The 25,952-nt window shown below is 39.3% G+C and overlaps 1 protein-coding gene across 3 annotated transcripts; it reads right to left on the bottom strand.

The window, feature by feature from the left end:
• Window positions 1–505: 505 nt before the first annotated feature.
• On the bottom strand, window positions 506–25,725 carry NMI (N-myc and STAT interactor). 3 transcript variants are annotated; one of them, XM_047771956.1, is made up of 10 exons: window positions 25,646–25,725; window positions 25,429–25,554; window positions 23,720–23,863; window positions 17,601–17,690; window positions 16,262–16,357; window positions 13,813–13,975; window positions 10,507–10,613; window positions 10,233–10,419; window positions 7,676–7,782; window positions 506–953 (listed from the first exon to the last, which is right to left on the bottom strand). In XM_047771956.1, exons 4-10 carry the CDS (start codon window positions 17,682–17,684, stop codon window positions 768–770), a joined length of 930 nt encoding a protein of 309 aa, XP_047627912.1. In that variant the 5' UTR covers window positions 17,685–17,690; window positions 23,720–23,863; window positions 25,429–25,554; window positions 25,646–25,725; the 3' UTR covers window positions 506–767. The 3 variants fall into 3 exon arrangements, with proteins under 3 accessions (XP_047627912.1, XP_047627910.1, XP_047627911.1); XM_047771954.1 differs by lacking the exon at window positions 23,720–23,863 and having other exon boundaries at window positions 614–953; XM_047771955.1 differs by lacking the exon at window positions 23,720–23,863 and having other exon boundaries at window positions 614–953; window positions 25,680–25,698.
• Window positions 25,726–25,952: the final 227 nt, after the last annotated feature.

Here is a 25,952-nt window from a genome sequence, read left to right as displayed (position 1 = left end):
GTGTTTTTACCTTTAGGCATTTATCCATCATCATCTGGCAAGATGTGTGAAGAGCCACTAGCTTTGCATTCACCTCTATCTTTATTCCAAGGTTTTCAATCCCTTAAACTGACTCTTTCTATTATAAGTGTAAAAGAAAATTCTGGTCTTTACAAGTTCAATTTGGAAAGGGCATGTCTTGAAAGGAACTGGGGTACACTTGGCACTCTGGGTGAAGGAAAGTTCAAGAAAAAGACCACATTTGGCTCTGAGAAATACCTTAGAAGATGTGGAATGAAATGCTGGGCAAAGTAGAAGAGCATTGTTCTTGAAGTCCCTTAAAAATTCAATAAAGTCTACAGAATCAAAATTTCTTTGAGGAAATGCTAAGAGTCAAGTCTGCATATTGGTGGACCTGGAGCCAAAAGAGAATTGGCCCACAAGACCATGACAGAATGAGCCAACATGGCAGGCAAACAACTGGATCCCTTATGGTTAGTTTCCATCGACATGGCACCTATTCACATTCATGAACAAAATTGTTTTTAATATGGTGCCCTTTCTGCATTTGTCAACATGTAGCACAGTTGGAAAAAAAGAATTCAAAAACATAGAAATACATTTTGCATAGAAATGTGTTTTGTATAGAAATGTATTTTGTATATAAGAATAATGGAACACTAAAGAATTAAATTTCTCATTCCTTTAAGGAAAAAAATATTCATTTTTGTCAAGCACTGACAGTTATTTGGGTTTAGAAGCTCTAATTTTCATAAGGTTCCAAGATTCTATTCTTCAAAGTATACTATGTGAGGTTGCCCGAGGGAACATCTGACCACCTCAACTTCTCCACCTCCATTCTTCTCCCGCTGAAAGTGAATGCTAATGAAATCCTCCACAGTTTCTTCATCTGTTATCCGAAGGTCTTCCAGTCCAGTCAGAAGCACCGTCTTCTTAGATACTCCTGCAAATACCTAAGAAGGAAAATAAAAAAGATAAATAGAAAGATTTCCTAGGATCCGGCATAGATGGGATTAAGATGGCGGAATAGAAGGACTGGAGCTCAACTTCTCTCCTAAAAAACAACAAAATTCACAACTAAAGGCTGAGCAATCTTCATCCAAATGGACCAGAAACCTTAAAAAAGATACCCTCCTCCAGAAGAAAAAGAGGAGGACACATCAAAAGGTAGGAGGGGCGATTTTGCAATATAAACAACCCCACAGCTCCTGGGTGGGAAGCTCCACAGACTGGAAACTAACTAGTTCACAGAGACTCACCTACAGGAGTGAGAGTTCTGAGCTACACATCAAACTCTCACGTGTGGGGATCTGGCACAGGGAGAAAGAGCCCCGGAGCATCTGGCATTGAAGGCCAGTGGGGCTTGTGCACAGGAGCTCCACAGGAATGGGGGAAACGGAGACCCCATTCTTAAAAGGCACACACAGACTTTCACGTGCACTGAGTCCCAGGGCAAAGCAAAGTCTCCAAGGGAATCTGGGTCAAACCTGACTGCAGTTCTTGGAGGACATCCTGGGAAAACAGGGGTGAATGTGGCTTGTTCTGAGAGAAGGACATTGAAGGCAAAGCTCTCGGGAATATTCAGCAGCCATGCCTTTCTCTGGAGGTGGCCATTTTGGGAAAATCTGGCCCCACCTGTCAGCCAGCCACTGAGATGCCCCAGGGCAAACAACAATCCAGGTGGGATCACAGCCCCACCCCTCAGTAAACAGGCTACCTAAAGACTGCTCAGGAACACAGCAGCCTCTAATCCCATCCAGAGAGTAAGCCCCACCCACCAGAGGGATTAGAATCGGCTCCTCCTACCAGGGGGCAGGCATCAGCCCCTCCCATCAGGAAGCCTACAGCAAGCCCCCATACCACCTTCAGCCACAAGGGGGGCAGACACCAGAAGGAAGAGAAGCTACAACTCTATCATCTGTAAAAAGGTCACCATGCGAAAAACCTATAAAAATGAAAAGACAGAGAACTATAACTCAGATGAGGGAGAAAGGAAAAACCTCAAAAAATCAGCTAAGTGGGGAGGAGATTCTTAGCCTCCAGGAAAAAGACTTTAGATAGTTGATGCTGAAGATGATGCAAGACACTGGAAATAAACTGGAGGCAAAGATGGATAACTTACAGGAAACACTGACCAAAGAGATACAAGATATAAAACTTAAACAAGAAGAGATGCAAAATACAATAACTGAAATAAAACATTCACTAGAAGCAGCTAACAGCAGAATATAGGAGGCAGAAGAACGAATAAGTGAGGCGGAGGACAGATTAGTGGAAATTACAGATACAGAACAGAAAAGAGAAAAAAGATTGAAAACAAATGAAGAGTCTCAGAGAACTCTGGGACAATGTGAAACGCACCAACATCCATATTATAGGGGTGCCAGAAAGAGAAGAGAGAGAGAAGGAGACAGAAAAACTATTCCAAGAGATAATAGCTGAAAACTTCCCTCACATGGGGAAGGAACCACTCACTCAAATCCGGGAAGCACAACGAGTACCATACAAAATAAACCCAAGGAGGAACACCCCGAGACACATACTAATCAAACTGACCAAAACTAAAGACAAAGAGAAAATCTTGAAAGCAGGTAGGGAAAAGAAACAAATAACATACAAGGGAACCCCGATAAAGCTATCAGCATATTTTTCAACAGAAACTCTGCAGGCCAGAAGGGAGTGGCATGATATACTCAACGTGATGAAAGGAAAAAAACCTCCAACCAAGATTAATCTACCCAGCAAGGCTCTCATTCAGATTTGAAGGAGAAATCAAAACCTTCTCAGATAAGCAAAAGCTGAGAGAATTCAGCAACACTAAACCAGCCTTACAACAAATACTAAAGGAACTTCTATAGGCAGAAAAGAACAAGAGAAGAAGGAAAGGAAAAAGATCAACAAAAACAAATCCAAAGTAATTAATAAAATGGCAATAAGAACATACATATCAATAATTACCTTAAATGTGATGGACTAAACGCCCCAACCAAAAGACATAGACTGGCTGAATGGATACAAAAACAAGACCCATACATATGCTGTCTTCAAGAGACCCACTTCACTTCTAGGGACACACACAAATTGAAAGTGAGAGGATGGAAGAAAATATTTCATGCAAACAGGGATCAAAAGAAAGCTGGAGTAGCGATACTCATATCAGACAAAATAGACTTTAAAATGAAGAATATTTTTAGGGACAAAGCAGGACATTACATAATGATCAAAGGATCAATCCAAGAAGATGTTATAACAATTTTAAATATCTACGCGCCCAACACAGGTTCACCACAATATATAAGGCAACTGCTAATGACCTTAAAAGGAGATATCGACAATAACACAATCATAGTGGGGGATTTTAACACCCCCTTACAGCAATGGACAGATCACCCAGACAAAAAATCAATAAGGAAACACAGGCCTTGAATGAAGCATTAAACCAGATGGACTTAGTAGATATTTATAGGACATTTCATCCAAAAGCAACAGAATACATGTTCTTCTCAAATGCACATGGAACATTCTCTAAGATTGACCATATCCTGGGCTACAAATCCAACCTCAGTAACTTTAAGAAAATTTAAATCATATCAAGCATCTTTTCCGACCACAATGCTATACGACTGGAAATCAACAACAAGAAAAAAACTGCAAAAAACACAAACACGTGGAGACTCAACAACGTGCTACTTAACAACAAATGGATCACTGAAGAAATCAAAGAGGAAATTAAAAAATACCTAGCAGCAAATGACAATGAAGATACGACACTCCAAAACCTATGGGATGCAGCAAAAGCCGTTCTAAGAGGAAAGTTTATAGCAATACAAGCCCACCTCAGGAAACAAGAAAAAGCCCAAATAAACAAGCTAACTTTACATCTAAAGCAGCTTGAGAGAGAAGAACAGACAAGATCTAAAGTTAGTGGAAGGATAGAAATCATAAAGATCAGAGCAGAAATCAATGAAATAGAAACAAAGAAAACTATAGAAAAGATCAATGAAATGAAAAGCTGGTTCTTTGAAAAGATCAACAAAATTAATAAACTCTTAGCCAGATTTATCAAGCAAAAAAGAGAGAGGACTCTAATCAATAAAATTAGAAATGAAAAAGGAGAACAATGGACATCATAGAAATACAAAGGATTATAAGAGACTACTATATGCAACTACATGCCAATAAAATGGAAAACCTAGAAGAAATGGACAAATTCTTAGAAAAGTACCATCTTCCAAGACTAAACCAAGATGAAATAGAAAAGATGAATGGACCCATCACAAGAACTGACATTGAAACTGTGATTAAAAGACTTCCACAAACAAAAGTCCAGGACCAGATGGCTTCACAGGCGAATTCTATCAAACATTTAAAGAAGAGCTAACACCTCTCCTTCTGAAACTATTTCAAAAAATTGCAGAGGAAGGGATACTCCCAAACTCATTCTATGAGGCCACCATCACCCTGATACCAAAACAAGACAAAGACTCCACAAAAAAAGAAAACTACAGGCCAATATCACTGATGAACATCAATGCAAAAATCCTCAACAAAATACTAGCAAACCACATCCAACAATATGTTAAAAGGATTGTACATCATGATCAAGTGGGATTTATCCCAGGGATGCAAGGGTTCTTCAATATCCACAAATCCATCAGTGTGATACACCACATTAACAAACTGAAGAATAAAAACCATATGATCCTCTCAATAGACGTGGAAAAAGCCTTTGACAAAATCCAACACCCATTTCTGATAAAAACACTTCAGAAAGTGGGCATAACAGGAACCTACCTCAACATGATAAAGGCCATATACGACAAACTCACAGCAAACATCATTCTCAATGATGAAAAGCTGAAAGAATTCCCACTGAGATCAGGAACAAGACAAGGATGTCTGCTCTCACCACTACTCTTCAACATAGTTCTGGAAGTCCCAGCCACAGCAATCGGAGAAGTAAAAGAAATAAAAGGAATCCAAATTGGAAAGGAAGAAGTAAAACTATCGCTATTTGCAGATGACATGATACTATACCTAGAGAATCCTAAAGACTCTACCAGAAAACTGTTAGAGCTTATCCACGAATTTGGCAAAGTTGCAGGATACAAAATCAATACACAGAAATCGATAGCATTTCTATATACTAACAATGAAAAAGCAGAAAAGGAAATTAGAGAAGCAATCCCATTTACCATCACATCCAAAAGAATAAAATACCTAGGAGTAAACCTACCTAAAGAGACAAAAGACCTGTACTCTGAAAACTACAAGCCACTGATGAAAGAAATCAAAGATGACACAAATAGACGGAAAGAAATACCATGCTCGTGGATTGGAAGAGTTAATATTATCAAAATGACTATACTACCTAAGGCAATCTACAGATTCAATGCAATCCCTATCAAATTACCATGGACATTTTTCACAGAACTCAAACAAAATATTTTAAAGTTTGTTTGGAAGTACAAAAGACCCAGAATAGCCAAAGACATCCTGAAAAAGAAAAATGGAGCTGGAGGAATCAGGCTCCTGGACTTCAGACCAGACTACAAAGCAACAGTCGTCAAAACTGCATGGTACTGGCACAAAGACAGAAATATAGATCAGTGGAACAGGATAGAAAGCCCAGAATTAAACCCATGCACTTACAGCCAACTAATCTATGACAAAGGAAGCAAGACTATACAATGGAGAAAGGACAGCTTGTTCAATAAGTGGTGCTGGGAAAACTGGACAGCCACATGGAAAAGAATGAAATTACAACACTCCCTAACACCATACACAAAAATCAACTCCAAATGGATGAAAGACCTAGATATAAGACCAGACACTATCAAACTCCTAGAGGAAAACATAGACCAAACACTCTCTGACATAAATGACAGCAACATTTTCTCAGATCCACCTCTCAGAGTATTGACAACAAAAATAAAAATAAACAAATGGGACCTACTCAAACTTCAAAGTTTCTGCACAGCAAAGGAAACCCTAAACAACACAAAAAGACAACCCACAGAATGGGAAAAAATCTTTGCAAATGAATCGACTGACAAGGGATTAATCTCCAAAATTTATAAACAACTTCTGCAGCTCCATACCAAAAAAACAAACAACCCCATCCAAAAATGGGCAGAAGATCTAAACAGACAGTTCTCCAAAGAAGACATACAGATGGCCAAAAGACACATGAAAAGAGGTTCAACATCACTCATTATTAGAGAAATGCAAATCAAAACCACGATGAGGTACCACCTTACACCAGCCAGAATGGCCATCACAAAAAGTCTACACACAATAAGTACTGGAGAGGGTGTAGAGAAAAAGGAACCCTAGTACACTGTTGGTGGGATTGTAAATTGGTGCAACCACTGTGGAAAGCAGTATGGAGATGCCTCAGAAAACTAAACATAGAACTACCATTGACCCAGCAATCCCATTCCTGGGCATCTATCCAGAGAAAACCACGATTCGCAAAGACACATGTACTCCAGTGTTCATTGCAGCACTATTTACAATAGCCAAGACATGGAAACAACCTAAATGTCCATCAACAGAGGAATGGATCAAGCAGATGTGGTACATATACACAATGGAATATTACTCAGCCATCAAAAAGAATGAAATACCAGCATTTTTTGCAACATGGATGGACCTAGAAACTATCGTGCTAAGTGAAGTCAGCCATACAATGAGACACCAACATCAAATGCTTTCACTGACATGTGGAATCTGAAAAAAGGACAGACTTAACTTCTTGGCAGAACAGATGCTGACTCACAGACATTGAAAAACTTATGGTCTCCGGAGGAGACAGTTTGGGGGGTGGGGTGATGTGCTTGGGCTGTGGGATGGAAATCCTGTGAAATCAGATTGTTATGATCATTATACAACTACAGATGTGATAAATTCATTTGAGTAATAAAAAAAAATGAAAAAAAAAGAAAGGTTTCCTAAGAGTTTTGAATTGCAAAACTTTATATCTTACCAGTTCTGCTTAATATTTTGGATGTTATCTTAGGAGTGACAAGGGGCTTCAGGAAGATTTTTCAAGCAAGAGAATGTTAGTCAGATCTGAGTTTCAGAAAAATGACTCTGGTGGCATTGTGACAAATAGAGGAAAGGAAAGAACTCTACAGACAGAAAGACCAGTTAGAGAGGTAGTCAGAGGTGGAAGTGACAGGATTGAGTAATCAAATGAGTGTTGGAGGTGAGGCAAAGCCAAGAATTACAGAGCTTTCAGGATGGTGGACTGGGTAGATAGTGATGCCATTTAATACTTGAGTAGGAACAAAGGAAAGGAGCAGGTTTGGACTAAAGACAATGAATTCAGAGAAAAGGAGCAGGAAGAGTCATTTTTGATGCCCAATGATAGCTGACACATGAGAAAAATATATCTATGTTTCCACATACAAAAATACTGTGCCATAAGCCGAATGACTTCAGTTTTTTTAAAAAACAAGTGTACAGTAAACTAAATAAGGTATGGTTTTATATTAAGATATTCTTTAACAAGATAAATTAATTCCACACCAAGCAGATATGAAGATACTATTTTGATACCCCATAATAATAAGATTCAAAAAGTAACAAAACTCATAACTTTTTATTTTTTGTGCGTGTTGGGAGGGGCAGACAGTAAGCTCCCAAAATGGAAGAAAAGAAATGACTTTACCTGAAATTTTTCCAAATGTGTTTCCATGAATGGAGCCACCATAACTCTATGGCAGTTTTCATTTACATAAAGAGCATAGTCTTTCATTTTCAAAATTCTGTCGGCAACTGGAAGTCAATTTTGAAATGTTATTTTATTTCTTATATCATAATCATTTTAACCAAAGTTAAAACTTCCTTCAAACAGAATATCACAATAAACAGTGACTTAAGTGATTAATTTTTAAGAAACCCTACGGTCCAATTTAAAGACTTCACAATAAATAATTTTGAAAAATATAAGGCTAAAGGATAATGAAATTTAAATAGCTGGATGTTTTTTGAGCTATCAATCAATGTACAGTGGGCTGCAATGTCCTCAGATAGACCTAACTCGAGCTACATAAAATGCGATAACCATCTGCAAAAAGTAACCCAGCTATCCTAACAAGGTCTAGTATTGCCCAATCTCTCAAGACATACACATGAAAACAATTAGAATACTCTCTCATGGTATGCAGAAGTTCTCTAGCCAGAAACTGAACCTGTGCCACAGCAGCAACCTGAGCCACAGCAGCAACCTGAGCCACAGCAGTGACAATGCCGTATCCCTAAACTATTGAGCTACCAGGGAACTCCTAATGATGTTAATCAAAGATGGGGGATGTTGAATGTCATCTAGAGAAAGTGAAGGCAAATAACAAAAAATTCATACATTTTCTCCAACACAAAAAATAATCAGATTTATTCACAGCCACATTTTTCTCCTGGAGAGAAAAAGGTAATGTGTCAAGACTGCATAATGTTTAACAGAAACAGTTCTTAAGAATGTCCACTCACTTTGTTTTTTTTCTCCTCATACCAGTCCACCTTGAATCAGCAATATGGTACAGTGGTGGAGAGGGCCACTGTGGAAAACAGTATGGTGCTCCCTCAAAACATTAAACATAGAATTACCATATTTTCCAGCAATTCCAAAAAAATGTGGAAAGATACTCAACTAACCATAAATAACCATAAATAACTGGGAAAGTTAAACAGAACTCTTTTTCCCAGGAAAAAGGGAAGTTTGGAGAGTTAGAGAAATGTCTCCATGTTTATTAAATTAATGTTGTTCTCTATTATTCTAATTCTATTTTAAAAGATATATTTTATTATGAAAAAACCTATCAGCCAACATTTTAAAATGGCTTTCTATCATATGTGCAAACCCAGGAGAAGCCTTAAGAACTAGATCAACTAGAGCAAGAGATTTTTACACTGAAAATCACTTGAACATATTACCAAAAGCAGAATCTTCTATTTTTAATCATAAGAATGTAAACCTTCCTAAGATGATTTGATAAAGAGTCCATTTCTGCCTAAAAAGGGAATAGCTGTTCTACTCACCCCCTTGACTTCCTGGAATCAATTCCCTCCACCTAAGAGACCCTTGTCAATCACAATAAGTGGGATGGAAGAGACAGTTTTATACTTTTATTCTATTTTACTTTATTTATTTTTTTGGCTGCACCGAGGCACATGGAAGTTCCTGGGGGAGGGATTGAACCCATGCTGCAGTTGGGCCCCACCACAGCTGTGGCAATGCCGGATTTTTAACCCACTGCACCATGACAGGAACTCCCTATATACATTTTAAAACACTCCTCTTCTACACATTCACTGTATGATCTTGGGTAGGCTACTTACCTTGCCTAAACCTCAGTTTCCTCATCAATAGAACGGTATATAACATATCCAGAGTGGTGCTTTGTTTTTTTGTTTTTTTTTTGGCTTTTTTAGGGCCGCACCTCAGGGCATATGGAGGTTCCCAGGCTAGGGGTCAAATCGGAGCTACAGATGCCAGCCCGCTTCACAGCCACACCAGATCCAAGCTGGATCTTCGACCTACACCACAGCTCACAACAAGGCTGAGTCCTTAACCCACTGAGTGAGGCCAGGGATTTAACCAGCAACCTCATGGTTCTTGGATTCATTTCCACTGCGACACGCCACGAAAGGAACTCCCAGAGTTGTGCTTTGGATCAGAGGAGATACGTATCTAAAACATCTGGCCCCATGCCTGGCGCCTGATAAGACTGCACTAAGATGTAGGGACTTGAAGGTTTTTGGTTTTTCTTTGTTTGCTTGTTTTGGTCTTTTTAGGGCCACACTCACAGCATATGGAGAGTCCCTGGCTAGGGGTCGAATCAGAGCTGTAGCTGCTGGCCTACACCACCGCAGCCACAGCAACACAGGATCTGGGCCACGTCTGTGACCTACACCACAGCTCACTGCAACTCTGGATCCTTAACCCACTGAGCAAGGCCAGGGATGGAAACTGCGGCCTCACGGATGCAGGTCAGATTCGTTTCCTCTGAGCCGCAACAGGGACTTGTTATTTATAATCACCAACCTCAGTAGCATTCAAATAAATCATTTTTAGGACTCTACCATTATATAAGGTTTTAAACACAATCCCATTTTGATGCTGCCTAATACCATTCCAAATAAGAGACAGAGAAAAGGAATACTTTCAGACAAGGCAGAACACAATCTAAATGTTAGAGTTCTGTTTAACTTTCCCAGCGCATGAATACCTCCACTTTCCACAAATGTGATGACAGCGCTCCCGGCCTGCCTGTCATACTCCACGCTCTCCACTTCTCCACCTCCGTAGCGGGACTTAGAAAAACTCAGTTCTAGCTTATCTCTCATCTGACTTTCAGGCAGTTCATCAGGAATTTCAGTAACGTTGATCTTCATTTTAGACACTTCTACGTGAACCTGGGAAATCATTTCACATTCAGAAATACAGATAAGAAAAGTACCCATATTTAGCAGAATTCTAAAAAGCTTTAATCACCGTGTTACCTGGAATCTGACTCCAGACTTTAATGAAACCGGCTTGGCCATAACCTTCACCTTTACACCCTGCATCTGCACGTGATGGCTCTCCATTCTGATCACATTTTGGGCAACTGGAAAATAATTTGGGAATATTTCCAATATTTCAGTACACTTTTCCACTTTCGGTTTAACAACAAATTATTCTGAATATTTTAAATTTTCTTTCATTTTAAAGAATCTAATTTTTAAATTTTTCATAGGATTTCTAAGTGATAATGGTCTTGCCACTATATAGGATATATTCATGTCAAAATACATCAGCAAAAATTACAATGCAGAAATTCTCAAGTTCTAGATTGACCTCTCAAGAGGTAAGTCTGACAATTCTTCAGAAATTCATATATTACTTCAGTACCACAACATGCCCTTCCTTTCCACTGTTGACAGAATTATCAGCAAATTCCCCCCATGTATTAAAGCACAGCCAGAAATTTCTTGCATGTTGAGTAAGCTGGAAAAACTTTCATAGGTCAGTGTTATTCTGACAATCTTATTTATCAGTTTTCATTCCTCCTTAATATGTTAAATGTACCATAGAAATAAACATTTCCTCTTGTCCCTGTCTTTACTAAGGATTACATAACAAAGACTGCATAGGCCTGAATATCAAAGAATGAGCCTTTTGCAGGGGCTGGATGCAGGGGTCATATTTAATGATGAATTTTACTTTCCTGAAAATGCTCTTGAGATCATTCATTAAAAAGTCAATAGCTTTGAAATACTGATCACAAAACTATCAAGTCTAATTTATCCATGCAAATGGAAGAAGCTCAGTAATATAATTATGCCAAAAATCATTAGAAATCCAACAGCAACTATATGTTAGTTTAAAATGCATGTAGGTGTGTGTTTATTTTTGTGTGACATGAGAGTTTATAACACTTCAGTTGTTGATATTTGGAGCTGTTTACTCCAATTTGTCATGAAGACAAGAGATGCCCACTCCAGGTCTTATAAACCTTGAATGTGTTTATGACAACCAGATAGCACACCACAGAAAGACAGAAACGGGGTTAGAAAACAGGGCACTGTCATGTGGGAATTCAGACTCGCTGTACCATGATATGACTCTATAACTTGAATTATATAACATTTTTTTTTTGGTTCATGACAAAAGGCAACAACAGCAGAGAATATCAACTAATACTTAGATGATGATCTTTCCCTCCCAATCCTCACCCCCTGCCCCTCAAACTTGACGCAGTGATCTGATGTAGCTGAGAGGGACCGCCTGCGTTTCAACTTTTGTGACTCTGTCAAAAGCCAACTCCTGTCTAATTGCATAGAAGCCCAAAGGTGTCCTAGAAGAACAGGACCTCAGAGTCATGACAAGGGTGGAAGCAGGGATGAAGCTGTTTCTGAAGAAAATCCTAATCCTGGCATTCCCAAGGTAGTTCCTATGCAGAATCCTTGCTTCCCAAATCCATCTTTCAGTGTAACCCAATTACCACTGCCAGCTGCCAACACGGCTCCCCACTCTTCCCTCAGCTGCAGGGGTGGACCCAGGGTGGACAAAGAGTATGTGCAACACTGACCTGCCAGAAGGCCTTCTTTTTTTTTTTTTTTTTTGTCTTTTTGCTATTTCTTTGGGCCGCTCCCACGGCATATGGAGGTTCCCAGGATAGGGGTTGAATCGGAGCTGTAGCTGCCAGCCTACACCAGAGCCACAGCAACGCGGGATCCGAGCCACGTCTGCGACCTACACCACAGCTCACGGCAACGCCGGATTGTCAACCCACTGAGCAAGGGCAGGGACCGAACCCGCAACCTCATGGTTCCTAGTCGGATTCGCTAACCACTGCGCCACGACGGGAACTCCCCGCCTTCTTTTTAACACTGATTTTCAAGCTATAGTAACAAACCAGGCCTCAGGAGACCCGAGTTATAATCATAGATTTCCAGAATCTGAGTACCAAAGGGCTTGTGAAGACCACCTGATGCTACCCAAACTTGACTTTACAAAGATGAGAACAAAGGCCCAGATGGTGGCCTGCCTCAGAGGAATGCTGATCCAGGAGAAAACACAAGGGTACTAAAGGTTTGGCTCTCAGTTCTGCAATTTATCACTTGTATTGACCTTGAGCAAGTTCCTTATCTTATATAAGCTTCTGTTTCCTTATCTGAAAAATTCCTAATGTGGAAGTTCCCATTGTGGCTAAGTGGTTAAGAACCTGAATCATATCCATAAGGATGCGGTTTGATCCTTGGCCTTGCTCACTTGGTTAAGAATGCAATGTTACTGCAAGCTGCAGCATAAGTCGTAGATATGGCTTGGAGCTGGTGTCGCTGTGGCTGTGTGTAGGCTCGCACCTGCAGCTCCAATTCAATCCCTAGCCTGGGAACTTCCATATGCTGCAGGTGCAGCAACCCCCCTCAAAAAAAATAAAAAAAAAAAATCCTAATATGGAACAATGACAGCTAACATTTATTAAGTGTTATGAGTATAGACACTGCACTAAGTATTTTCCAGCATTTCTCATTTACTACTCAAAGCAACTCCATGAGGTAAGTACTATCACAAAGCTTATCATAAAATAAATCTGAGATTTATAAAGAACCCAACCCAAATCACACTTTGGGAAAGGGGCAAAGCTGCTGCTCAAAGCCAGGTGCTTCTCATTAAGGTGTCCCCAGCTCTCAAGAGAGTCCCACACCAGGGCGGACACAGCAAACATCAGGTCTCACCTGAATTTCTGACTCCAGGGCTCCTTCCATTCACAGGCCTTGTGCCCTTATGTAAATCACTCAAACACTTCAGAACACATTCTCTTAGCTCTAAAACAAAAATAGAGCTAAGAGAACTCATTGCTGTATAGTATTCCATTGTGCGAATACATTCCATTGTGTAACTCTCCTATCCTATTGCTTTACAGAGTCATCTGAGTACAAAATGAGATAATGTCTATGAGACCCCTCTTGAGAAGTGTGTAGAGCTCTGTTAGCTTGAAACATTATTCCTGGTATTATCATTTACAGGGAGCAGGTGAAGGGGAAAGATGCTCCTATTGGACATCACAATACCTGGCCTTGAGTCCCAGAGTCATCATGCTCTGAATGAGTGATCATTTTAAGTCACTTAACATCTCAGAGTCAGTTTTCTCATCTGTGAAAAGGGGATAATTATACCTACCTCAGGGTGTTGCTAGGAGGATGAGATGGAATGATAGATGGAAAAACTGTAAAGCAATCATTAAGCATCTATGAAAGCTCTTTGAAAGTCCCAGTGTTTTCCAAAGGTTACACGATCCAATTTTTGAACAATAGTCATACCTTCTTCTTTTTCAAAGGTGATAAGTGCTTGTCCTTTTTGTAGCTCATAAGGGACTTTTGAGCTCACTTGACATGAATAGGAGATATTTGAAAACTGTCTGTCACTCTCAGGATTCTCTAAGGATGTGAACTTTATCTTTGTTTCGGGAATATCCTCGTGAATCTAATTCAAACAGAAATGTGCGATTAAAATCAAGACAAGAAATAACCTAAGTCCTTCCCATAATAATGTGATTTGATCATCCAATAATTCACTCTCCATTGACTTCAGAACCCCACAGAATACTGAGTGTGGTTTTATTTAATATCCTGGGAACTTCCCAGGTAAGTACTCAGTCATATAGTCAGATGCTGATCCTTTCGTATTATTTCACAGATGAAACTGTAAGTACGTAATCTCTTACTTTTTCTAATCAATGTTTAAACTGGTCAATATTGTCTGGTGTTTGATTCTAAAGCCTACATCTTTTCTGTAGAAAAGTAGCTTTTAAGCAATGGTGCCCATAATAGGCTATCTCACAAGTGAATCATTGCACAGTATGTTTCCCGTCACTGCCAGAGGTATGAAATAGAATGAAGTGTATAGTACAGTTATTTTGACAGCAAACTCAGATCATTTTATCCAAAAGAAAGACTCTTGAATTCAGTGACTTAAAACTCATCACATTTAAACACCTGCCATCCATCAACTTCTTAACCTTTACCAAAACTTGGGTTTATAAAAATGTGAAAGGACACTATCAACAAGATTTGTAGTGTGGAAGATGAAGTTAAGTGGTTATACTTAGCTGCTTAGACTCACTGAGATTAATAGACACATAACAACTACACATAAATGCACAAAGAGTCAGGTTTTGTCTTTTTTTTTCTTTTTCCTTTTTTTTTTTTTTTGGTCTTTTCTAGGGCCACATCCGCCGCATATGGAAGTTCCCAGGCTAGGGTTCTAATCAGAGCTGTAGCCGCCGGCCTACACCAGAGCCACAGCAATGTGGGATCCGAGCCGAGTCTGCAACCTACACTAAAGCTCACGGCAACTCCGATCCTTAAACCACTGAGCGAGGCCAGGGATTGAACCCGCAACCTCATGGTTCCTAGTTAGATTCGTTAGCCACTGCAACTCACAACAGGAACTCCATGAGTTAGCTTTTGGATTTCTATTTCCCAAGGTTATTTTATATGTTGAAAGCAAAAGTTACAACGAGATTAGAAATATCCAATGAGTCATTTGATCTAATCTGATATTTATTCTACACCTTTACATCTAACTTTGGTAGAATTTCTGATTACCAAAAGTCTGATTTCAAAACGATCAGCAATGTTGTTTCGCAGAGTGTTTCCCAATAATGTAGAAATAGCCAGTATACCCTGAGATGTCAGGAGCTTTCTGGAGTGACAGTGAGAGTGCCTGCTTCTAGTCTCGGGCACACTGTGGCAGAGGGCAATTCACTTATGCTCTCTGGACCCCAGTTTCAGTCCTCTCTAAAGTAGATCAACTGAGCTGAATGGGTTTCCAAGGCCCTTTGAATTGCAGGTCTCAATATTTCTGGCTCCAGTCTGAGAAGTAAACAGAATCTTAACAGAGACTTCTCTAAGTCTCACAAACACAGGAAACCTCATTTTCTGATATTCAATACCCTATCCCCCATTACAGAAACAAAAAGTGACAATGCTTTTAGTATTTAAATTGTTTAAAGTAAGTATTTTTTACCAGTGTGAACTGTTATGAAGAAAAAAGGAATAAAAGTTATGTCTAATTCAAACACAGGAAAACTTAAGAGAGAATTAAATGGTGAAGATATTCATCCAACTTTTTTCTTTTTAAGTGAAACTCACTTAAATTACTTGGACAAGGAGAACAATGAAAGAACTTAGTGAGAAGACCAGAATCTGATCCAAAAGTGATTGATAATGACCATCATTTTTTTTGTTTTTGTATTAACATATATGTGAATATTCAAATATGCATTAGCATAAACAAGAGGCAATTTTCCAAAGTGATCACACATCTGTGACCAGTACCCAAATCAATAATCAGAACAAGACCAACATCCCAGAAGCCCTCTTGGGTCCCCTTCACCTGCCTCTAAGAGTAACCACCATACTAACATCTAACAGCCTTCCTTTGTGCTCTATTTACATGGAAGCATATGTTATGCCTGCTTTTACCTTTTTTGGCTTCAATATTGTGTTTATGAAATTCATCCATGTTATTGCATGTAATTGTAGTTTGTTCATTCTCATTGCTGTGTAGTATTCCATTGTGCAAATACACCCCAATTTATTAATTCATTCTACTTTGGAGGAACAGTTGGGTTTTCAGTTTGGAATGCTACAAACGGTGCCACAGATGACCATAATGTTTTAGAAATGAATTCTGTATAATTAAATTGCTTTTTCTGAAAAATGAAATCTGTTAAAAATGTGATACACAAAATAATTAAAGGGGTACCTGGGAGTTTGTGGTGGTCTCTTGTAACTCAGCTTCAAGTTTTTGGAGCTCTTCCTTTAACTGAATATTTTCCTTTTCAAGTTCATCAATTAATTTCTAAAAATAAAACAAAATAACACCAAAAATTTAAACAGCCCTGACCTAATTTTTCTAAATGAACTGAAAGAAGAAAAATTTCTCTCACTCTGAACAAGGCAAAGAAAGACACTGACAGTCTCAAAGTAAATCTGATCACATGAATAATACATTTGTTGAAGGTTTTATATCATCACCTGTCAGATTTTCCTATCATTGCCAAGGATTATTATCTCCATTATACAAACAAGGAAACCACCTTAAACACCAAACCAAAATCAGAGAAATGTTTGTGGTAGGGCAATGACTGAGACACGTATCTTCTAAATCTTAGTTCAGTGCTCTATGAACTCCTTGGCTATTTGTGACCAGGACATGACTTCTAAATTGCACTTATAGTAGGCTAGGGCAATTTTTAAAAAAAATCATTTTGCTGTGGTTCCCACAGTATAGCTGCCTTGACATGCCAGACAGATGGCTTTGGGTAAGTGATTTGAGTTACCTGAGCCTCCATTCCCCCTTGGGCCTGATCAGATAATTGCTAAACTCTTATCTTCTAGGTGCAAATCAAAGAAATGAGAAAGGAAGGAAAAAGCAGCTAATGTTGTAAGCTATATAAGAGAAAGAAGAGAAACATGATTCTTCTTGTAAGTCATGAATAACGGAAGTAAAAATATTTTGAAAACCCTAATATTCTCCTAAATTCAAGTTAATGTTGGAGAAAGACATATAAAACATGTCTTGCTGCAAAACTTATAGATAAGTTAATTTTCTTTTTTCTTTTTCAGCAGCACCCACAGTATATGGAAGTTCCCAGCTGGGGATCAAATCCGAGCTGTAGCTATGACCTACATCAGCACAGCTGTGGTAATACTGGAAGCTTCACTGCACCAGGCTGGGGATTGAACCCTTGCAGCCTCAGAGACAACATTAGATCCTTAACCCAGTGCACCACAGCAGAAACTCTCATAATTTTTTTTTTTTTAAGGGCCGCACCCATGGCATATGGAGGTTCCCAGGCTAGGGGTCTAACCAGAGCTACAGCTGCTGGCCTACACCACAGCCACAGCAATGCCAGATCCGAGCTGCATCTGCAACCTACACCACAGCTCATGGCAACGCCAGATCCTTAACCCACTGAGCAAGGTCAAGGATCGAACCCGCAACCCCATGGTTCCTAGTCAGATTCGTTTCCAATGTGCCACGACAGGGACTCCTTATATAAATTAATTTTTAATAGTACTTAGTATTTTTCCCTTTTTACCTGGTTTTGTTCATCTTTCATAACTGCCTCAGCTGGCCATTCCTCCTTAAGATCTTGTTTTTTGTCCTCTTCATCCGTTGCCATGATTCCCTCATTATTATAAAAAAACAAATAATTTAAAAATAGTATAAACACATAAATTCAAGAAGAAAAAATAACTTTTATTCTTTCATGGAAGAAACATCTCTTCTTTGCTCTATCTTTTTTCCTATCATCCAAGTCTTTATTATTATGTGGCTTATATACAAAGTATATTTCAAATAATTTTCACATCTATAAATATATAAAAGGGTTCTAAAAATCCTTTGCTCTTTAACACTGTAATATAAAATGATGAGTGTTAATATTCCTTTGTAGTTCACATATCAATCAAATATTGCTCCATTTTAAAGGATTATTATTTTGGTCTTCTAGACTTTTTCAAAGGTTTTTTGTTTTTCCTCTCTTTTTTGCCACCCCATGGCATAAGGAGTTCCCGGGCCAGGGATCATATCCCAGCTTCGGCTGTGACCCATGCCAAAAGCTGTGGCAACACCAAATCCTTTAACCCACTGTGTTGGGCTAGGGATCGAACCTGCATGCCGGTGCTGCAGAGATGCTACCAATCCCATTGCACCACAGTGAGAACTCCTAGATTTTCTAAGGTTTTTATTTAAATATTTAATTTTCCCTATTACAATCCCCAACTGTAACTGGAGTAAGAAGACCTCCAAACACACTTCCTCTTTGTGTACTGGGGTTCTTACCTGGAGATTTCACAAACCCTGCCCCTGAGTCCATACTTGGACAGGAAAAAAATTACTCCTTTACTTTTCTTTCTTTTTTTTTCTTTTTCTTTTTTTCTTTTTTTTTCTTTTTTTGTCTTTTAGGGCCATACCTGAGGTATATGGAGGTTCCCAAGCTAGGGATCTGATTAGAGCTGTAGCCACTGTCCTACACCACAGCCACAGCAATGCCAGATCGAGCCATGTCTGCCACCTATACCATAGCTCACAGCAACGCTGGATCCTCAGCCCACTGAACAAGGCCAGGGATTGAATCTGCATCTTCATGGATACTAGTTAGATTTGTTTCTGCTGAACCATGATGAGAACTCTTCCTTTATTTCTAATAACCTCTGATTGAAACAGCATTCTCTTCAAATGTGAGTACAGGCAGTAAGCCACATGGATATAACCTAAGTGTCCACCAATGGATGAATGAATGGATAAGGAAGTTGTGGTGTGTGTATACATAAATACATATACACACACCAACACTTAGGTAATATAATTATATAAAATAATTATAATTATATAAAAATAATATATAAAAATACAATTATAAAAATTATATTATTATATAACACTAACAATTATAATAATTATATAGTAAATATAATATATAACATTATATTATTATAATGTAATAATTATATTACATATTAAATATATCGATATATATAATGTTATTATATTACATTATTCAGCCATTAAAAAATTATGAAATTTGGAGTTCCCGTCACGGCACAGTGGTTAACAAATCCAATTAGGAACCATGAGGTTGCGGGTTCAATCCCTGCCCTTGCTCAGTGGGTTAAGGACCTGGCGTTGCCGTGAGCTGTGGTGTAGGTCGCAGACGTGGCTTGGATCCCGCCTTGCTGTGGCTCTGGTGTAGGCTGGCAGCTACAGCTCTGATTAGACCCCTAGCCTGGGAACCTCCATATATGCCACGGGAGCAGCCCAAGAAATGGCAAAAAGACCAAAAAAAAAAAAAAAATTAGGAAATTCTACCATTTGCAACATGGAAGGAACTTCATAGCATTATGCTAAGTTAAATAAGTTAGATCAAAAAAAGAAAAATACTGTATTATTTCACTTATTATTTGTAGTTACCAGAGTCAGAGGGTAATAGGAGGGAGAATTGGAGGAAGGTAGTCAAAAGGAACAAATTTCTAGTCATAAGTAGTAGGGCTGTCACCTATAACATGATGATTATAGCTAACATTACTATATGATCTGCAGGGAAGTTGTTAAGAGAATAAATCCTAGGTGTTATCACAAGGAGAATTTTTTTCTTTTTTTGTCTTTTCTTTTTATTGTAGCTATATGACAAGATGGATGTTAGCTGAACCTACTATGGTGATCATTTCATAATATGTGTGAGTCAAACCATCATGCTGTAAATCATCATGCTTATACAGTGGTGTATGTCCATTATTTCTCAATAAAACTGGAAAAAAAAGAAGTGGTCATGTAGCACCCAGATCTTGGTTTCTTCTTCTTTTTGCAAGCAAGCAAAGTCTTTATTACAGGAAAGCAAATAGCTCCCAGGACAGCTGGGAGGGGGAAGAAGAGTCCCCCTGCCCCCACTGTCCTATAGAGGTTCTTATCTCTTAAAGATGGGGGTTACCAATGTGGGGCAGATCTTAGTTTCTAATCTATTCTCCAGTAAAAGGAACTAGGGCTCCTTTGAGCCTGACTACACTGCTGGGACAGGAAATATCCAAGATGAGCCTGGAGTTCCCAATGGCCAAAGGTACGTAAACAGAATTTATCAAGTAAATATATGGGGGATAATAAGAGCCAACTTTTTCACTCTCAGATAAGATGATTGTAAATACAGAAAGGGAGAAAAATAGAATGAATGCTATGGATTGAAACTGGAGATATCAGTATAATCTCCTTATTTCTGATAAATTGATAGAAAAGTACAAACATTTAAATATAGATTTAAGGAGTTCCCTTTGTGGCTCAGCAGTAATGAATGTAACTAATATCTATGAGAATGTGGGTTTGATCCCTGGCCCTGTTCAATGGGTTAAGGATCCGGCGTTGTTGTGCCTGAGGTGTAGGTCTGAAGCTACAGCTCCAATTCAACCCCTAGCCTGGGAACGGTGGGGTTGAATATGCCTTGGGTCCGGTCCTAAAAAGACCAAAACACACACACACACACACACACACACACACACGAAGTTTGTGTGTGTGTGGCAGGAGGCTGGGGGTGGGTGTCATATTCCCTAGTTCTATCTGCTAAAAGGGCCTGGAAACAAAGACAATAGCAATGAGCACATCAAGCACCAGAATTTGGTTTCTAATACTATTTTCAGCTGCCAGGAACCAAGGCTATTCAGAGAAATGGCTGATTCTAGAACTGGTACAGGAAAGCACAAGATAAGCATTTATGATGCCGGAACACAAGAAGTGCTCAAAGAATGATGAGGATATGTCACAAGAGTTTAGAGTCCAGCTTAATAAGGTTCTCACTGGCCAAATCTGGGAATCAATGAAGCATAAAAATAAACAATGATTCACTGAGTAAAATGGAGAACTGTGAGTCCACACCAGTGTAGCTAGATAGATAGAGATACATAGATACATGGATATCTTAGATACATAGATATTTTGGTGAGGAAAGGACCATTTGGTTAGTTTCAAAATACTTACCCACAAGTACTGCTAACCAAATTCCAGTGCAATACCAATTACTTGGTTATGCATTTTGAGCACTCACCAGTCCTGGCATTGACAAGCCCTTAAAGGAGATCAACACCTTCAACAGGGATAAATATCTGCTTGCCTTTTTGCATTGAATATGTCAAGCTGACCTACAAGAATACAAAAAACTGCGAGGGCTGACATTTTGTTTTGTGCTCTAAAGTATGCTCTAGTTCATTAGGAATGTTACTAGAACAGTACCCAAAAGAGTTACAGGAACATTATTTGTACTCAGTAAATGATTCTTTCTAATTGAGTTAAAATTTCCTTACAGGGAACAACCTGTTCTTGAACTTCAGATAAGTGGAGTCATTTAGAACGTACCCTTTTTTATGTGCTAGCAGCTTTTTCAAATTTTTGTATTTAAGTATAGTTGACTTACAATGTTGTGCCAATTTCAGCTGTACAGCAAAATGACCCAGCCATACATATATATACATTCTTTTTCTCATATTATCTTCTATCATGGTCTATCCCAAGTGATTGGATATAATTCCCTATTGTGCTAGAGTTTTTTTGTTGTTTTTTAAAAAAAAATTTTTTATTACTCACATGAATTTATCACATCTGTAGTTGTATAATGATCAGAACAATCCAATTTCATGTGCTAGAGTTTTAAGCTTAGCATGTTTTGGAGATTTGCCCATGTTATTGCATGTATTAGTAGGTTGTTCCTTTTTATTGCTGTGTGGTATTCCACGAGTGAATCATCCACAATTTGTTTATCCATTCTCTTATTGATGGATATTTGGTTGTTTTCAGTTTGGAGCTGCTATGAATAAAGCTTCCCAAAACAAAACAAAAACAAACAAAAGAAATACTTCCCCACAAAGCACTTATTAATTTCAAAGGGCAAAAAGAGTAACTTTACAGTGAAGAAGCCAGGCAGACACCACCATAATGAAGTAATCAAAGTAAGTAATGAGATACATCAAAATCATCTGATAGGTGATAGGCACACTGAGAACACAGCATGACTTTTATGATATTCCTGCCAAAGATTCATAATCTGAATCGAAACATGAGGAAACAAGAGACTAACTGGCCTGTCCTCTTCAAAAGTGTTAAGTTCATGAAAGCCAAGGAAAGACTGAGAAACTGTCCCAGACAGTACACTTAAAGAGACATCACAACTAAATACAATGCATAATTCTGAACTGGGTCCTTTTCTCATATAGGATATCATAGGGACAAATTGCAAAATTTGAGTTGGATCCAAAGATTAGGTGGCAGTAATGTATCAACATTAATTTCCTGATTTTGACCACTGTACATCTTTTCTGTAGAAATAAACATTCAGAATTCCAGGGCAATGGGTCATAAAGTTGGAGACCTACTCTCAAATAACTCAGGAAAAAGAAAAGTTGTTACTTGCAACTTTTCTGTAAATCTGAGAGGGTTCAAAAATAAAAAAGACGGGGAGCAGAAACAAATCTGACTAGTAACCATGAGGTTGCAGGTTCGATCCCTGGCCTCGCTCAGTGGGTTAAGGATTCCAAGTTGCTGTGGCTGTGGTGTAGGCTGGGAGCTGTAGCTTCAATTCGACCTCTAGCCTGGAAACCTCCATATGCCATGGCTGTGGCCCTAAAAAGACAAAAAATAAAATAAAATAAAACAAAACAAAATAAATTAAAAAGATGGGAGTTCCCACGTGGCACAGTAGGTTAAGGACCTTGCATTGTCACCGCAGCAGTGGTTGCTGCTGTGGCACAAGTTCAACCCCTGACCCAGGAACTTCCACATGCCACAGATATGGCCTCCTCTCCCAAAAAAATAAAAATAAAATAACTTTAATAAATAAAAATAATTTAAAAGATATATTAGTAGCTCTTGATTACATCAACAACTGCATAGTCCTTATAACAGTGTTCACCCAAGGTCTTACACAATCTAACCCCAACTTACTTCCCAGTCTTCCTAGTCCATTTATACAACTCTTGGACTAAGTCCCTTAACCACACTGATGTCTCTAAGGGTTTCTCTTCTCCTTCCTGTCCCTCAGTGTCACATCCTTTCTCCCCTCCCAACCTTAATCTCCACCTGAGATTCAACATTCATTCCAAATCCCCCCCCCCCCCCCCCGCCAAGTTCTTGAAGCTTCTTCTGATTTCCCCAAAGGATGTTACTTCTCTCCCTATTACCTCTTTGGGGGAACTTTAATTATTTGTGCATCTGCATCATTGTCCATGACTATGTCATGACCTTGAGGACAGGGACCATGTCCACTCCTTGTATCCATTCAGAGCACAAGTTCACACTCAGAAAACACTCAATATTTATAGAATTGTGTGATATCTTGATCCAGATATCTGTTATGCTCAGTACATCCCAGGTATATGAAGTTCTCTTATTATGCTTCCAAAAAACAGAAGCTGTAACATTATTTGCATTTTTTCTTTAGGTCTATACTCTTAAGACCTTGTAGTAAAAGCTCTCGATAATATATTTAATTCATATAAATGGTCTACTACATAAGATCCTTAAAACTTCTTACAGCATATTTAGCATCTGGATACTTTCCCTCTTTGCATGAAAGGGAATAGTTTTTCTTTTATGCAATCAGATGGTGGGCAGAATAATGGCTTCCCTTAAAGATGCCCATATCCTAACCTCAAGAATCTGTGAATATGTTAGGTTACTTACAAAGGAGAATTAAGGTTGTTGACTGAATGAAGGTTGATAATCAGGTAGATTTAAAATATAAAGATTTTCCTGGATTCTTGGTGAGGACCAATGTAATCACAGTGTCCTTCTTCAAAGCGAAAGAGGAAAGCAGAAGAGCAAAATCTAAGTGAAATGTGACAAGAGAAGAATGATCAGAGATGCAACATTGCTGGCTCTGAAGATAGAGAAAGGGCAGGACGGAGCAAAAGAAGGTGAGCAATCTAAAGAAGCTGGAAGAGAGAAAGAAAACTGTTGCAAGACATGTTTCCTTGAAAACTCCATCTTGTCCTTCTTTACTTTATCCCATCTTCTTGACTTACTTTATCCCATCTTCCTGCTTTGAAAAAGTCACAGTGCTGGTAAATGACTTAAGCTTAAGAACAAAGACCTAAAGGCATAAGTGACTTAAGCTTAAGAACTGTTATGTGCCTAGAGGTCAGAGTAAGAGCTTAACCCTTTACCACCTAAGTGGCTTTCTAAATAGTAAAAGAACTTATATAATAGCAAACAAACCCTGTATCATCCACCCATAGCCACTCCTCACTTGATCTCATCTAAAGAGCACAATAAAAGCAGTGTGGATTCTTGAGGGTGCTCTTGGTCCCTGAGACCTTGAGTCCCCCAGCTCTTGGTCCCTGAGACCTTGAGTTCCCTGGCTCCCACCTCTACTTAAGATAAACGTCTCTGTGTCTTGTTTTATGTTAACTATTTTTCCTTAAGTTCCACAGCACCCGTTCTCCAGCTCCATCCTGCTGAGCTGGCCCCGGCAGAAAACAGATTCATCCCATTAGCCTCCAGAAGGGAAGGCAGCCTACAGACACCTTGATTTTAACCCAAGGACCCCCAACTGGACATCTAACGTATAGAATTTTAATAGAATATACTTAGGGCTTTTAAAGCCTTTAAGTCCGTAGGAATGTATGGCAGTGAATGAAAAAACTAATACAGACCGCCTCCACCAATTTATTACCTATTTCCCTAATATACTCATATCACTCTGGTGCCCGGCCTAATAGAATTAAATCTTCCCACACGCATGCCTGGCAGCAAAAATAAAGGAACGAGGTGAAGGAGAAACAGAGGTGGTGATTAATGATGATATAAATAATTAAAAAAAAAAAAACTTATGCTTGTTTTATAGACAAGGAAACACCGCATTGTTTTGTGGATGTCTCTTTCAAAAAGTCCCTGCGTATTCGTAAAAGTGAGGCACGACTGCCAAACCCTGAGCCTGCCAAGAGCGTAAATCTCATTAAGGGATTCTTTTTCCTAAGAACCATCTCCAGAGACATTAGAAGAACAGTGGGGAAACACAAACCGTGTTAAGTTTCAATTTCCGAAATGAAGCAAAGCAAAGGAAACTGGGTCAGAGGCCGGTAGGGCACAGAGAAGGCCTCGTGGGCCGGGCAGGCGCGTCCGCTCGGTTGCAGTGCGGTCCCCGCGACCCCGGCTGCGGGCTGCGCAGGAGCACGGCGGTGGGGCTGGGGCTAGGGGTCCCGCAGAGCCGCTGACCACACGCGCCCCGCCACCACCCCCGCCCCGCCACGCCTGCTCTCGGCCCGGCATTCCCCACCCTCCTACCACCACGAGGTCCCCGGCCCAGCAGAACTCGCCTGGATGCCACACATGGCCTGTCCAGCCCATGACTAAGAAGAGCCCGGCAGCGGGGGAACAAGGCGCCCACTTACCCGCCTCGGGCGGCCAAGCGCGGCGACCCGCTTCCGGAAAACTCCCTGGCTGCGCGCTGGGGCTGCCTGGTCGGAAGTACCTTGTACCTTTTTCAACGTGGTGTCCCCGGGCTCAACAATTTGATGCTTTAAAAAAAAAGTAAGAAAGAATGAATTAAAACAGAAGTAAACTACTCAAATAATGCCTTTCAATCTAGCCACTGCTCGAATGCCAAACCTCTTGTCTCCAATGATTGGTCACTAAGTTATACCTATTTTCACTTTCGATATTTAAAACGTGGTGGTTTTGTTTTTGTTTTGAGAATCTCTTCCTAGAGTATTCCTGTAGTTTCCCTAGATGCTGATTTTAGAACATGTTTTAAAAACCACTCCTTTGTATGTGTATTACAGGACGTATTTTTGGAAAAGTGGATAGAAAACAAAAGTGAAAGTCTCTCACACGATTGTATAACTCTCCCTGTAATTTGCTGGTCATTATAACCTTAATCTACAAGTGTTTGCAGCCAGCAAGGTCCACTTTTGTG

This window comes from Phacochoerus africanus, chromosome 3 (genome assembly GCF_016906955.1).
Source record: "Phacochoerus africanus isolate WHEZ1 chromosome 3, ROS_Pafr_v1, whole genome shotgun sequence".
Lineage (NCBI taxonomy): Eukaryota > Metazoa > Chordata > Mammalia > Artiodactyla > Suidae > Phacochoerus > Phacochoerus africanus.
This window is presented reverse-complemented; position numbering and strand designations above follow the sequence as displayed.

Coding starts and splice junctions, on each gene's coding strand:
- NMI (XM_047771956.1), bottom strand. CDS start 17,684: ATGGCAACGGATGAAGAGGACAAAAAACAAGATCTTAAGGAGGAATGG. Junction 16,358..17,600: donor TGAAAGATGAACAAAACCAG/GTAAAAAGGGAA, acceptor TTTTATTTTTAG/AAATTAATTGATGAACTTGA. Junction 10,614..13,812: donor CACCTTTGAAAAAGAAGAAG/GTATGACTATTG, acceptor ATTATTTTCCAG/TTGCCCAAAATGTGATCAGA.